At 41.8% G+C, this 15665-nt stretch overlaps 2 protein-coding genes across 2 annotated transcripts; one reads left to right on the top strand and one right to left on the bottom strand.

Moving 5' to 3' along the window:
* The first annotated feature begins 197 nt into the window (after positions 1-197).
* On the top strand, positions 198-9937 carry LOC143573435 (homologous-pairing protein 2 homolog). Its single transcript, XM_077058317.1, has 6 exons — positions 198-258; positions 343-368; positions 1683-1950; positions 2059-2129; positions 2208-2396; positions 9808-9937. Exons 1-6 carry the CDS (start codon positions 231-233, stop codon positions 9901-9903), a joined length of 678 nt encoding a protein of 225 aa, XP_076914432.1. The 5' UTR covers positions 198-230; the 3' UTR covers positions 9904-9937.
* Positions 9938-10950: 1013 nt separating this feature from the next.
* Positions 10951-12583, bottom strand: LOC143573443 (uncharacterized). Its single transcript, XM_077058325.1, has 4 exons — positions 12358-12583; positions 11805-11908; positions 11539-11713; positions 10951-11463 (listed from the first exon to the last, which is right to left on the bottom strand). Exons 1-4 carry the CDS (start codon positions 12532-12534, stop codon positions 11008-11010), a joined length of 912 nt encoding a protein of 303 aa, XP_076914440.1. The 5' UTR covers positions 12535-12583; the 3' UTR covers positions 10951-11007.
* Positions 12584-15665: the final 3082 nt, after the last annotated feature.

Raw genomic sequence — 15665 nt, forward strand, 5'->3', positions numbered from 1 at the left:
TATGCACCTCTATATGTGTAACATGCTCTAAAATTGAAAATTATATATTAAAGACTGATGTGATTAATCTCGCTATTTCCCACCCAACCGTCCGACTAACGAATTTCACAATACGCGTCGTATTAAGAAAACAGTTTTCTTGATTCGGATCCCACCCACCCATCCATCCATCCGTATCACTTTCCGATTAAAAGAAAGTTTTCCCGCGCTAGTCAGTCAAAACCCTAACAATGGCTCCCAAATCCGATAGCTCCGAAGGTTAATTTCATCTCATCTCTTTCAATTCCAACTCATTTCATTCATAATAAGTCTGTAATCTCTTCGCCGTTGTGTAATTTGCAGGAATCGTCCTCAACTTCGTCAACGAGGTATAATAATAATAATAATTTAATATTTTATACTTTTATCTCATTTCCTGTAGCGTGAATCTGTTAATCGAGAGCTTGTTAATTGTTATAGCTTATAAACACTGTAATGAAGCTTTTATATGTTTAATTTACCGTAAATTGGTTTAGTGAAGTAGGATCTCACAATAACATGTTTAGGTTTTCGTATCGTTTCCGTTAGATCTTCAATTTGAGGCGGACGCATTGCGAATTTGTGATAATTATTTCCAGAATTCAACTGGTCTGTTTAACTTTAAACAATGCACATTAACAGTTTTGTAACTTACTAGGGGTGTAAACTGAGCATAAGCTCGAGCTTGGTTTGTTTCTAGCTCTTTTTTCTAAAGCTCGAGTTCGGGCTTGTTTATTATTTATTAATTAGTTTCTGTTTATATACGTTTTTAATTAGTTTTTGTGTGTTTTGAGAGAAGCCTTAAGGGAGCCAGAGCTCGGCTTGAGCTCGAATATGCAATGTGAAGTTAATGCATAGAAGTGCAAAAGAGGTAAAACTTAAATATACACAAGGGCTTGTTACGAGCTTCCCATACAAAGATCAAGCTCAGGCTTGATAACTAACAGGTTTATTTGAGGCTCGGGCTCGGCTTGTTTTCATCCCTGTACATGACATGACAGTGTTTCTCAAGTTTGAATTAGATGATATTAATTCAGGACACGGTCATTTTTTTGTTTTATCTGTTTTCGTATAACTGCAATCTGTTAATTGTGAAATCCTGCTGAGAGTTTCAACTGTTATACAACATATGACCTGCATAACATGGTTTTAGTATTTAAATTTTAATAGCCTCAGATTACTTTTATATTGTGTGGTAAGTTGTATATATTTACTTTAATAATTTCTATTGATCGTATACATTTAACATCTATATTGAAGAACGATGTTTATTGTTAGCTGCCTGCTAATTCCCTTCCCAATCACTAATTCCCAAGCAGGTGGATTAGGGGTAGTTTTGGGATTACTAATTAAAAGTGTATCAGTAGTCAAGTTTATTTCAAATTCATGAATAGATATAGATCAAGTCGGGCTTGTACTAATAAGGACTTTAGCCTAGCTATGATTGGTTTACACCCCTAGTATTTGGTAGTTTATCGAACCAAGCTTGATCTCATGCTCGGTTTACACTTGAGTTGAGTGTACAAAAACTTTAAGTACTGCACAAAAACTTGAGTTGAGTTTTCTTGATCAATAATATTTGGTAGTTTATCAAATTCGTTTGTTTGTTCTTGACTTATCATTCTGTTTTTGATCTCTTTTTTTGCTGGTGTTGCATTATACAGCAAAACAGACCTCTGAATTCTCAAGTGGTTGCTGATTTCTTGCAAAAATTTAATTTGAAAAAGACTGCTGTACAAAAGGCTCTAGATAGTCTTGCTGAGAGTGGCAAAATAACATTCAAAGAATATGGTAAACAGAAGATATATCTTGCTAGACAAGATCAATTCCAGATTCCAAACACCGAAGAGCTTAATCAAATGAAGGAAGAAAATGCCAAATTACAAGAAATGTTGGATGAACAAAAAAAGTCAAACAGTCAACTTGAGGGAGGTACTCTTTATAAAATTGTTTATTTTATGATGTTATTAGTTATTATCATTCAAATTCATACATGAATTGTTATTTGTCATATGTTAATGATAATATTTATTGTTGCAGAGATTAAGTCTCTGCAGTCAAACCTAACAATGGATGAGATTCGATCTAATGATGTTATGCGAAGAAAGCAGGTTGTTTAAATGACTAATCTGCCCTTTTATTTTATCTTGATGTACTCTTTTTTGTCTATTTATTTATAACTGTATCAGGTCAAAGAATTGGAAGAGAGATTGACTAAATTACGTGAAGGGGTAACTTTGGTAAGCCCCGAAGAACGAAAGATTGTTGAGAAAACATTTTCTGATTCAATCAGTAATTGGAGAAAGAGGAAGAGGATGTTTAAAGATGTTTGGGATACTATTACTGAAAACTCACCCAAAAATCCAAATGAATTTAAGGTTTCCTTTATTAATATATTTTTTATCATTGCAAATGTTAGGCCTGTAAGCGAACCGAACAAAAGAACGAACACTCTCACTAACGACCGGATCTTCTTGTCCATGCTCGTTCGTTAAGAAAATGAACATGTTCGTGTTCTGTGTTTGTTTATTAATAATCTAAAGGAACGGTTCACGAACATAAACAAACGCCTACCAAAAGTAAATCTATTCCCAAGTTAAAGTCCAAAATACAATGATCATTAATTCATCAGATCCAACGGGTGCGTGTAGAACCCCAGCTGGGGAAAACACGAATAAAAATTCCAGCTTCAATATCGAGACTACATGCTGCGTAAAGAACGAGATCCCGAACCAGGTGCGTATCGGCTCGATGGCGCTCCCATCCCAACAACATGGAAGGGAGCTCATTTACACAGTTTGCATGTAAATCAATTCCAATTTGTAAAGAAAAGGCCAAGAGCCACTTCTAATGGAAATGATTCTCTTTAGAACATCGAAGCTGATGATTTTACATTTATACTTTTCTGAACACTGGTAACGGCATTCACATTACGTGAAGTCGTTGCGTGGGAAGGCGGTCCTACCCGCACAAACCCAATAACGTGACAACCTTCACGCAGGTCAGTTGAAGAGGAAAAGTTCAGCACCCAAAAATGAAAGTGCCGGTCTATCCGCACGAATCATAATGAGGAAACTGAACAATAACCTATCAACAACCGAGCGTCGAACGGTTAGACTATGCAACACTGGTGACGGCATTCACATTACGTGAAGTCGTTGCGTGGGAAGGCGGTCCTACCCGCACAAACCCAATAACGTGACAAACCTTCACGCAGGTCAGTTGAAGGGGAAGAGTTCAATTATACCATTAAATGAAAGTGCCGGTCTATCCGCATGAATCATGAAAGGAAACTGAACACTACCTATTGACAACCGCGCGTCGAACGGTTCAAAACAAAATTCTTAAAAGGATGAGGAAAACCTACACGCAGGTCAGATATGGGTAAAAGTTTTGCCATCCTACTAAGTGCAAGTGACGGTTCTACCCGCACAATCACGAAAGAGGAAGCAAAACCTCACACCTATTATCAACCACGTTCAAAGGTTAACTTATCCTCAAAGGATGAGGAAAACCTACACGCAGGTCAGATATGGGTAAAGTTTTGCCATCCTACTAAGTGCAAGTGACGGTTCTACCCGCACAATCACGAAAGAGGAAGCAAAACTTCACACCTATTATCAACCACGTTCAAAGGTTCACTTATCCTCAAAAGATGAGGAAAACCTACACGCAGGTCAGATGAAGGTTAAAGTTTAGCCATCCTACTAAGTGCAAGTGACGGTTCTACCCGCACAATCATGAAAGAGGAAGCAAAACTTTAACCCATTATCAACCACGTTCAACAGGTTAACTTATTCTACACTTGGAAAATTGCTAATTTAAACTAAGTATGCAAGTCATAAGTTTATAAAGCAAGAAACCCAAAGAAGGAAATAACAATCTTATACGCAAAAAGATTTATATTTCACAAACGGATTATTACAAGAATGGCCGGGTAACTACCCGCCTACGAAAAGAAAATAAATACATCTGTACAAGACTATCCTAGCAACGGGAAGGGATCTTCAGGATCAAGCTTCAGGGCCGCTTCCACTTGGACCCGCTCCATCAGAAGAACGGGGCGGTTCGAGGAAGGCTTTTAGGATAGCTAACCCATCATCAGCAGCAGCTACTTGGTTCACCTTCTCCACCACTGGATGCGGGAAGGCGGCGTATTGATTTACTGCTTGGTCATATATGGCTTCAGTATCAACATTGTACAAAGGGAAGTTGGAAGGCGGGAAGCCTTTCTCAACGAACCCTAGACCAAGCAGGAAGCCGGCCCGTTCCCCATCCTCGTGAGAAGCGTTGAGGGCTGCGCTCATAGCATCGTCGTAGGATGTCTCTGAGAAAACCCGATGCACAACCTACAAAAGAAAATATACAAGTGTCAAACACCTTTTCTATGTACAAGGGAAAGCGTGAAGACGTAAAGCTAAACATACCTGAGGCAACGCTTCTCGAAGAAGCCATTCCTTGGCAACCAGAGCTTCTTGGAGGGCGGCTTGAGCTTGGGTGCGGGCGCGTTCGGCTTCGCTTTTGTTAAGGTTGGCAAGTAGCACTTCCTTTGCAGCAGCCTCTTCAACGCCCTTAAGCTTCCGCTAGGTGTGATCAAGCACGCCCCTCTGGTCCAGGATCTCTTGGAGCTTCTTGGCATCTTCCATCGCCAAGGCATCATGAGCACGTTGGAGAGCCTCTAATTTGGCCTTGAGCTCCTCGTTCTCCACGCGTAAAGGCTCAGCAACGGCTTCAGCCTTGGTGGCCCTCTCGGTTGCGTTCCTCGCAGTCTCCTTAGCCAGCCGAAGCTGTTCGTTAACAGCTTGGGCAGCCTTGGAGCGGGCCTCGAGTCGCGCTTGAACCTCAACCTCGAGAGCCTTGAAGGCCTTCTCCTTCTCCGCAGCAGCTGCGGCCAACTTTTGGTTCTCCTCCCGAAGAGCCCGCGCTTGAGATACTTCCTTGGCGCGAGCTGCTTTTAACTTGTCGTTTTCACGACAAAGCAGCTCGACGCGCGGCTGCATCCGGGCCTGGAGAACCCGAAGCTCATTGGTTAGCCTACCCTCCTGGTAGCTAGCCATGGCTTCCCCCAACGCACCATGGGGAGCAGCGTGGCGAGCCCATTCCACGCACTCCACAGGGGTACGAAGGGTTGTTTCTCGGCGTATGTTCCATCGCGGAACATACACTTCATTGGAATCCGACACTGCAAAAAACAAAAAAGCAGTTAAGAAAAGATGATAAAAAAAAAAAAATAAAAAAAATAAGTGAAAAAGGGCCAAGGGAACCCTACGCACCTGTAGGGTCTATAACAGGCCGATAGCCGCCGAACCCATCACCTGAACCCAAAGGAAACTCATCCAAAAGGTCAGGCAGATGGGAAGGTGGCAAAGATTGGCGAGTACTCCCATGCGTACCTGGTGGGCCGGCCGTCGGTGCCGGTGGCGGGGGCACGGTGGCAGCCGCCGCAGTCGCTGCCGCAGAATCCGCAGCAATAGTAACCGCCGGCTCGGTGAAGGATGTGGTAAAAATTGCACTCACGGCCGGCGGTGACGACAACTCAGCTGGAACAGTCGGCTCAGAGTGAGCAACTGAACCAGTGGGAGCAGGCGCAGGCGCCTGGGTCGACGCCTCAGGAAGGCTGACCAAGCCTACCGTCATCGGCGGAGAGGTACTCCTCTGCGCTCCACCCTGGAATGCGTCAACATCCACGCCTGCACAAGAAGATAAGTGTTAAACAATAAATTTATGAAGTATGATAAATCTACAAAAACAAGGATGTTTGTACTTACGGGTTTTCTTGAGCCTGAACGTACGGACGGGCGGGGATGAACCCGATGGAGCCGGTCTCTTGATGCCGGTCACCGTCGTCGTCAATGGTTCTCCGGAGGTAACAGTCGTAGCCTCCGGAACAGTGGTCTTCTCACCACCGGGGTTCCCCGCCACCTCTTCACTATCTGACTCGGTGTCAGATAGGAGCACCGGATCAGCTGTGGAGGCCACCTTCTCCTTCCCTTTCCCGCCGGCAGCCTTCCTCTTCCGCACCAGCGGAGGACCATCTGCGGATTCCTCAGAAGAAGACAGGATGTCAGGAACTCCAGCAGCGGGTACAGCATTGAGGGGTTGAGGATAAAGATCGCCTTACCTGGCCGCCGTTGGCTCAGGATCTCGTGGCCCAGCGGATAGACCTCCACAAACCGATCCGCCGTTTGCTCCAGGATGGGCAACTCGTTCTCGTCTAGAGCACGAGTGCCCACCCGAACGGGACCGTCAGCTTCCCGCGGGTACAGGAGCGACTCCAAATCGTTCCCCTCTGAAAGAAAAGAAACAGTTAGAAGACAAACTCAAATCAGCAAGAAAGACAAGACATACCATAAGGAATAGAGTTCAAACCGTATTCGAGAAGGATGGGAAACCGGGACGCATCCTTCCATACCCGGCTCATCCCCAGCATCACCATCCCGGACTCCGCAAAGCGGTAAACCGGAGATTGGACCCGGGATATCTTCGCGAACCATTCCGCCTCCTGGTAGCTGGAAGCGTGAAGGCTCGGAAGCGCTTGTCCCTTCTTAAACTTCATGGCAATGGGGATGGCGCGGGCAGAAATGTAGAAGAACTCCCGCTTCCACGATCGGAGACTGCGCTTGGTCACGCAGATCTTCAAACCCTTAATACGGGTTGTCAGGGTGTACCACCCCTGGACGCACCTCCAGGTATAGAAGGTCATCAGGCGGTCCACATAGGGCTCAATACCCAGAATCCGGCACACCCACTCGAAGTGCCGGATCTTAGCAATCGCCAAAGGATGCACCTCGGTCAGGTGCACACCGTGTCTCTCCAAGACATGGTACATAAACTTTGTCAATGGGAACCTAAGGTTCCCATAGACAAAGAATACAGCATATACCCCGATCTTGCCATTGGGGGTATCGTACACAGTCTGGTGGGGTTCTGGAAACTCAGGCTCAAGAGACTCAAGCATGAATTTCCTGACGACATACTGGTACTGATCGACAGGTAGAGCACACTGGCACTCGCCAGCAGTACTCCTATCGTCGGCTACAACTTCAGCATCATGGGAAGACATATTGCAGAGAGAGAAGAAAACGATTTCGGGAAAATGCTTGCCTGAAAAGGGGAGTATTTGCCGGAAATCGCTAAGAAGAAGAAGAGAAGGGTGAAAGTGTGGATTACAAAGAACCCTCTCCCCCTTTATATAGTAATCGCAATTAATGCGGTGAATTTAATGCGGAGGAGAGAGAAATCGAAGGTGCAATGAAACTATGACACGTGGCAAAAAGCAAGCTGGAAACAGCTGTTGAAAGGACGTGTGCCAGTAATTTCGCGGCCACGCGCCCGAAAAATCGCGCCCACAGCGCCTGAAAAAGCGTCTGGAATGACCATATAATGTCACGTCACCATAACTTCCTGCACGTCCTGACACTGTCAGAAGAAACCGTCGCACGACATTTCAGAGGTTTGGACTGTTCCTATCTTTCCACCAACCTTTCAAATTTCAAAAATTCAAAATTTAAAAATATTAAAAAGTAAGCGGGAAAATACCCCTTACGAAGGCAAACAAGTAACCGTAAGACGGATGCGGGTACAGTGTAAAGGCAAAACCCTTTACATACCTAGCACCCGCAGGGAATTGAAGCCAAATAAAACCTTGGCAAACAAGTAACCGTAAGACGGATGCGGGTACAGTGTAAAGGCAAAACCCTTCACATACCTAGCACCCGCAGGGAATTGAAGCCAAATAAAACCTTGGCAAACAAGTAACCGTAAGACGGATGCGGGTACAGTGTAAAGGCAAAACCCTTCATGCACCCAGCACCCGCAGGGAATTGAAGCCAAGTATACTTTGGCGAACAAGTAACCGTAAGACGGACGCGGGTACAGTGTAAAGGCAAAACCCTTCACATACCTAGCACCCGCAGGGAATTGAAGCCAAATATTCCTCGGCAACCAAGTAACTATAAGACGGGTGCGGGTACAGTGTAAAGGCAAAACCCTTCACATACCTAGCACCCGCAGGGAATTGACGCCAGGAATACCTTGTAAGTAAAGTAACCGTAAGACGAGCGCTGGTACAGTGTTAAGGCAAAACCCTTCACATACCTAGCGCTCCGCTGGGAATTGAAACCAAGAAGGATCTTCTGGGCAATGCTTGCGGAAACGGAAATAACATCCCCGCATAGCGGGAACGTCGAGAACTACGTTGTTTGAAGCTCCATGGTGGAATTGGTGGTTTTAACATAATTGATCACTATGTTCAAAACTACCAAAACCTCATGGAGAGTCCGCACAAGTGGGACTCAACGCTCCTGACTTGCGAGGAGGTTACAGACCTACCCGCATCATACCCAAAGACCAAGCAGGAAACTCGGGAATTTCTGCAAGTGACAAGGACTTCCGCGGGAAGAATCCCCCTGGAAAACCTTAAAAAACCCTTTTCAAAACCCTTTGCTTAAGTCCAAAAGTTCACCTCACTTTATTAAACACGCATGAGAAGAACATTGGACTGGGGGGACTTGAAGAGGTAGGTCCCAGCAGAGCCCAGTTGGACCCGCAAGACTCACCTTAAACAGGGACGTCTGCGCAGAAACCAACTGGATCCGCAGGACCAACCATGCTCAGAGACGTGACGTCCTCACGCGCAGTACGCAAGCTGGTCCCGCAGGAAATGCCTCCCAATGGTGAAGGACTCCGCCTGTCCCCGCAGCCTCGGATACAAGCCATTAGGGAAGGCCACCCGCGCAGCAAGGCTACACGCACAAGGTACTTAGCTCTCATTCAGTGTCACCTGAAGGAATGAGCGAAGCCGGGAACAATCCCGCACAAGGGCGGGAGGGGGAATACTCCCGCCCAAATAAGCCAGTCCGTACGATACGGGAAGATCTTCTGTACTGTACCTGACGAGGTATGGGAAAAAGATCTGACTAAAGATACGACAGCTTATGGACAACAGTATGGCGAGCAGCATGCTCCTACACTGTATCACTATTAGCCGCTGCCTACTCACCAACTCCTGTCATACCACGTGCGTAGCCGGCAGTTGGTGGAAAAGGAATAGTATACAGCAGGCCTGGTAGCTATCAGCCGCTACCTACCCACCAACTACCAGCAGGGCACGTGCGTAGGCTACTGTTGGTGGAACATGAACACTGTTGCAGCCGGCCATACCTCCTTGGAAACCTACCTTCGGCTATAAATACCACAAATGGTATGACCATCTCATCTTATCATATCTTATCACATTATCATCATATTATACCTGATATCTGCTCTAGCAATCTCTTAATATACTTTTATATTTAAAGAGCAATCTAGTCTGATTCTCACGCCGGAGGGTGGTCACAAGGAGGAACCCCCCCTTCTCAGTGACGAGCTCACGGTGTCTGTTTTGCAGGTTATCAGAAGAACCATCTTCTCAGGGTCCAACCCCTCGTGGGAAACAGCTATCCAACCCCCAGGTTACCAGTAATCTGTCCGGGGTCCGATTAGTGTTTTTTCATAAATCTATTCCCAAGTTAAAGTCCAAAATACAATGATCATTAATTCATCAGATCCAACTGTTCTAAAGTAAACAAAGATATCCAAATAAAGATTTTTCAAATGTGAAATTTAAATTGATTATAAACTAATATTAGTAATAAATATATTTGAACCAGTTGTTTGTTAAATGAACGTACATAGACGAACTTTCCTCCAAACGATTCACAAATGGTTCACTGAACGTCCGGCTCATTTACAGGCCTACAAATGCTTCTTGTTGCAAATATTATTCTGTAATGCGATATACTTTTGCAGGAGGAACTTGGTATTGAATATGATGAAGATATCGGTGTGAGTTTGCAGACATATGCTACTTTAATGCCGCATGGTAATAAGCGTATTAGGGGATAGCAGCTTTCATCCCGCGTGGCACGTCTATAAAGTGAGTCAGATCTATAAATTAGTTTTATTACAGTTAAAGCTGTTGATCTTGACCTAGATATTGAATGAGTCTTTGCAGTTTCCATGCCATGTAAGTTGATTTTAGAGGTTATAGAGAACTTATAAAGCCTTTGTCAGTTATTATTTTATATAAATGGTCCCTAGATGTTTTGAAAAAAACTATGGAGTTTACAATTTTATATAAAAAACCATGTGGATAAGTATAAAGTTTGTGAAAGAGCTGACTAGGATCATGGTAAAACAAAGCAGCTTTCATATTCAAAGTTAGATACAACTAACCTGAAACACAAGTAGTTGCTTGTAGGCCCGATGCATTAATTTACAATAAATGCTAAAAATGACCCGTGTCAACTTGATACTCATTTGACCTGTTAGTCGTTACCTAGCCCGCTCAACCCACCTAAGGTTGTGCGTGAAATCGGAAAAACCGACCTGCAACCGAAAAACCGAACCAAAGCATAAACCGACGGTTTGGTTTTATGTTCCAATAAAACCAAACATTCAGTTTGGTTTCGGTTTTGCATGTAATTAAAATCGAAGAAACCAAACCGAATCGAATTTATGGATTTTCAATTTGTATTTTGAAATTTAAGTGGTTTATCAAATATTTATAAATAGCATACTTAAATATTTTACCCTAAATACATAATAAAATTAATTAAGTTAACAAAAAGATTTAGATCTAAATTTAGGCCTAAATTCATTTTTTTTGGTCAAAAAGAATTTTGGCCCAAAATATTCAAGCATGGATGGCAAGACCGAAGAAACCAAAACCTAACGGTTTTCAAAAGGTTAAGAATCTATATTTTGGTTTGGTTCGAGTCCAAAACTGATCCAAATCGACCCATACCTTATTGCTAAATGCATTAATCTTATAGAAAGTTAATAAAATATATGACTCTGTACATAATCATTACAATACATGAAACCCTCCTATCTTTCATAAATAGTAATCAAAATAAATAGCTAAACCAGAAAATGAAATAAAACAGTCTACATAGTCATGACAAGTTCACAACACTTATAAAAGCCTATGCTACAGTTTTTACCGACCTAACCAGCTAACCCGGCCTCGGTAGTTTGATGCCTGAACGGAAACTGCTTATAAGACGAGAAGTATGCAGTCCTAGATGGAAACCCACTTTCTTCTTTTTCAATCTCATACTTGCTTCCATCAAAATCCATCTTTTCGAATGACTTTATATTATTTCCGTCATCTGAATAATCATCAAACTCTTCCGCATTTATGTTATCTTTTAATCTTTCATCTTCACCTTCACTTTCCTCTTCAATAATCTCCTCATTAGCCGACTTATAATCATACCTTGAACTTGAGTCACTCATGTCAAGATTTGACTTCACGAGCTCAGAATTAAGCTCGCTTTCAACTTTTTCTAGCAAAACCGTTGCTTCTAGTTGCAAAACAATACCGGCTTCTCTAGCAATACCTTTAAGAATCATCGTTCTGTTCTCCAAACTCAACTCCTTTGATGACAGTTTTTGTATCATCTAAAACATCATAAAAACATGTTTTATAAGTCATATAATTCTATAACAAGATATGTTTATTTTCGTGTTTCGTACCTTTTGATTAACTCCACTGTAATTTCTTGACTCGATAGTAGTACTACCAACAAGCTCTTTTCCAAAACGAGCTGTCAAGATTGTTCGGATCTCTTTAAGCTCAGGGAACTCCCCGCATCTTGGAGCTGCGTATAACAGGCTCATTACAGCCTCTTTCAGTTCCGCCGGACAAATACTATGGAAACAGTTTATAAAACAGCATAAGACTAAAGACCCTATGCTGAGTTTAATTAGACCGAAAGTGAAAAACGAGAATAAGTGCATACGTTGCATGTTCGATGATGCTGGCCCTTTGTTTTAGGAAAAGGCAATAGTCATGTATCATATCATACACAACTAACATGTTCTTGTCCTTGATCACTTGCTCAACCTGTCACGTATAGCTTAATCAGTATCATGGGTGGTTTTGACGAAAATTTTGGGCCGAACCGCTATAGCTATATTTTTAGGAAATGACAAACCAGACTGGCTAGGTTGATTGGGTCAACTGGACTAGCTTAACGGTTCAGTTTTGGCGGTCTAGTTGTTTAAGCAGATGGTTCATGTTTCTAATACATATTAATAACTAGATATTCCAAAAATGGTATATATAGATGTTTATATAATAAACGTTAAATAGTCGTTTCCAAGTTTAAAACCGGAGCAAACTTTTAAACCATCAAACTATGAAAACCGAACGGTTAACCAAACCGTTTGGATTCTAAACTGGCCAAATCGACCAACTTTCTTTTGTTTAGGCGATTTCTTCGGTTTCACAGTTTTAACACAATTTGGGTATTCATCGTTTTCTAAATGATAAGAGAGAGAAAGAGATAGTACCCGAAGGAGGGCTTGTTGGTGATGATTAAGGCGAAGGAGTTGAATAATATCCGAATGAGCTACGTTGAACCGAGCATGACGGTGGTTCTTGAGGATCGCTAGGCGGGAGATAGCGAGGTTTATGGCGGTTTTAAGCTTCGATGTCCGGTGAAGGAGTGCATCAAGCTTTCTTCCCATGGTGGTGTTGCCTTTGGGATGAAAACTATGCACAAGTTGATGTTTATGAAACAAGGTGAGACCTTTATAAGACAATGATATATAGGTATTATTTATTATTATTATTAATCAAGTACCTTAAGGTTTGTCACTTGCACATTTTAACCCCTTTGACTTACACATATGTTATATACGTGTGTTGCTTTAATTTGGGATTGAGCAAAGGGCATAACGGTCAAAGGGTTGTTTTGTCATTTTGGCAATCAATGTCAAGCATGTGCAAGTATTACAAAATCAATTTTGGCGATACAACATATGACCAAGTGACCAAGTCAACTTGAAATTACATAGGCAAATTCACTTGTAGACAAGTCTTGTTTGTACTACGATTATGACTTGGATCTTTCTATAAATGAAACGCTAGTTTTCTTAGGGATGGAGAAAAAAAAAGGTTGGACCACATGAGAGGGAAAACCAAAAACACGGGTTTTCAGGTATGAGATTAATTATAGTTTTCTGTTGTTTAGGATTGGTATCGTATAATTACTCGAAACCAATCACATTAGTGGTGTGCAAGTCTGTCGATAGGGTTGGTTTTGTCATTTTGAAGTTTTTAGGCCAAGAAAATAGTGGCTAAAATAATGAAATATGGTCTAAAGCGTTTTGTTAATAATTAACTAGGTTTGGCCCGTGTACGACATGGACGAAAATATAGAAATTGTCAAGTACACTGATATACAACCACAAACTATAAGAAACTTTTTAATCTGTTTTTTGATGTGACAATAGGATTTATTAAAGCAATTTGTATTGATACAGAAAGAAATATAAGACATACGGTTACAAAATATATGACGTGTTTACGAATAAAATTTAAAAGTTTTAAAACATAATCTTCAAAGGCTACTAAATATTTTTTTATAGATCTTATTTGTTGTTTTGTTTGCAAATTTACCATTACTATTATGTGGGTGAGGTTGATGTTGAACATGGATGGCTGATATTAGAGATGTTCAAAACGGTTTGGGACTAAGAACCGGAACCGGTTCCTAACCGGTTCCTATATTCAAAACCACCTTTTAAAACCGGTTCTAGGCTCGAACCGGTTAGGGAACCGAACCGGTTCTCCCACCCTCGGACCCCTAACCTATCTAACCGGTTCCTAACCCGGTTCCTGTACCGTAACCGGTCAAAAAAACGGCTATTTTTGACCCCAACGGTCAAAAAAACGGTTAGGAACCGGTTCCGGTTCCAGAACCGGTTCTGGTTCGGTTCCGGTTCCTACCCGCCCCCACTCAGAAATGCAAGAACCGGTCACGGATCATCGGGTTGAATCAGATAGGGTCCGGTTCCTACAAAAAACGGGTAGGAACCGGTTCGGGTCCACCGGTTCGGTTCCAGGAACCGGTTTTGTTGATCATCTCTAGCTGATATTAGTTTCATTGCTGAAATCATGTGTCACATAAAAGAAATGTCATAATAGGGATAACAAATTTGTTGAGTTTTTTCCTCACATACAAGACACACGACAATTCCCCTTCATTTTAAAACGTCAATAACTTTTATATATGCCATTTAAAAATAATTAACATCACCATAATAACGAGTGTTTTTGTTATCTTTTATACGAGTACCATATTGCTAAATAAAAGTTTAAAAAAAAAGTGGGTTTTTTACAAATTATGTTTATCAAATTGTGTTATACATTTGTGTTTTTTCATAGTGTTTTCCATTGTGCTTTCACGACGACTATTTTCCAGCAAGTTTTCCGGCCAGAAAAATTTGATGGCTTTTCCGGAGAAAAATTCCTACAACTTTTTAGCGAAAATTCCTGGCAACTTTTCCTGGTAGGTGGTGACGGTTGTGGCAGTGGGCGGTGGAGTGATGGTGGTTGTAGAGGATGAGTAAAGATATAAGTGGATTTTTGAATTTAAATGTAGTGGATTTTTTAGATTAAATGAGTTTTTAAGATAAATTAAGTAGGTCTTTGTATTTAAGGAGTTGGAGTAGGAAGTTAGAGGTGAGGAAGAAAGGCAAATGTTACTTCTACAGTTCCACAACTACACTTACGGTCACCACCATCTCCGGTCACCCGTCCCCGCCTCATCTTCCTCTCCTCCAATTCAAATGAAACCGAAGCCGGTCACCCCGTCCCCGCCTCATCTTCCTCTCCTCCAATTCAAATGAAACCGAAGCCGCCAAAACAAGATGAACACAACCATGAAACCGCATGAGGAACAAAGGGTTTTTGAGGTCGATTTTGAGATTATGAGGTAATTCGTTGGTAAGAAATGGGCTGGTGTCAGAGCTTAGGAGGTAATTCGGTGGTGGTAGCCTGATAGGGGGCGTGGTGGCGCCATGAACTAATGATGTATTTGGGAAGAAACAAGCAACAGCACCAATAAGTTAGGGTTTTACAAAGATCAGATATATATGTATATATATTTGAATAAAAAAATAAATAAATAATACTGAATTTTTCAAACTGTCCAAAAAATCCTAGAATTGCTATCCGAATCCGAATTTTCAGACACCCGGAATTCAGATATCTGAAATTTCATACAGATTCAGATTTTCAGATAATTCAGAGATAATTCAGATACGGATTCTTTAGAACACCTAACAATAACATAATCATTACTACAGTAACATAAGGCTCAACGTAGGCCTCACACAAGAAAATATTATTATTATATTCAAAGAGCGTATCTGACAAACCCGACACGTGGACGGAACAGATTAAACGAATACCTAGCAATAGCATTTTCCCCCGAAAAATGACTAATTTCACTCCAAAACGCCACATGTAGTTTCATTTTCATTTGTTAATATTTCTCTTTGTTAATGATATATCCTACGTAACTTCTCATTTTTCTCTTTGCTAAACGAGTTCGCCGTAAAATTCAGAGGGTGGGGCGCCAGCCCACAACGAAAGATCAACCGTAAAATTGTTGGCCCTTAACTTGTATACCCAATCACACTTTAACTTAGAAAGTGTCGGTTGAAGCAAGGATACCAAAAGACACAATATGTTACCGCCAAAATATTTATTGCCAGATAAATTACATGATTCATAAAAACCCAACTTGATTCTAAAATTTTGGTCAAGATTAGAGCAAAAAAGGTTCATAAATAAATTATGCAACATGATC

The sequence above is a fragment of the Bidens hawaiensis genome, unplaced genomic scaffold (assembly GCF_021521415.1).
Source record: "Bidens hawaiensis isolate Kalapana, Puna unplaced genomic scaffold, B.hawaiensis_p1.1 tig00001382_1, whole genome shotgun sequence".
In the NCBI taxonomy this organism is placed as follows: domain Eukaryota; kingdom Viridiplantae; phylum Streptophyta; class Magnoliopsida; order Asterales; family Asteraceae; genus Bidens; species Bidens hawaiensis.

Coding starts and splice junctions, on each gene's coding strand:
- LOC143573435 (XM_077058317.1), top strand. CDS start 231: ATGGCTCCCAAATCCGATAGCTCCGAAG. Junction 1,951..2,058: donor AAACAGTCAACTTGAGGGAG/GTACTCTTTATA, acceptor TTATTGTTGCAG/AGATTAAGTCTCTGCAGTCA. Junction 2,397..9,807: donor AAAATCCAAATGAATTTAAG/GTTTCCTTTATT, acceptor ATACTTTTGCAG/GAGGAACTTGGTATTGAATA.
- LOC143573443 (XM_077058325.1), bottom strand. CDS start 12,534: ATGGGAAGAAAGCTTGATGCACTCCTTCACCGGACATCGAAGCTTAAA. Junction 11,714..11,804: donor AGCATCATCGAACATGCAAC/GTATGCACTTAT, acceptor CTGTTTCCATAG/TATTTGTCCGGCGGAACTGA. Junction 11,464..11,538: donor ACAGTGGAGTTAATCAAAAG/GTACGAAACACG, acceptor ATGATGTTTTAG/ATGATACAAAAACTGTCATC.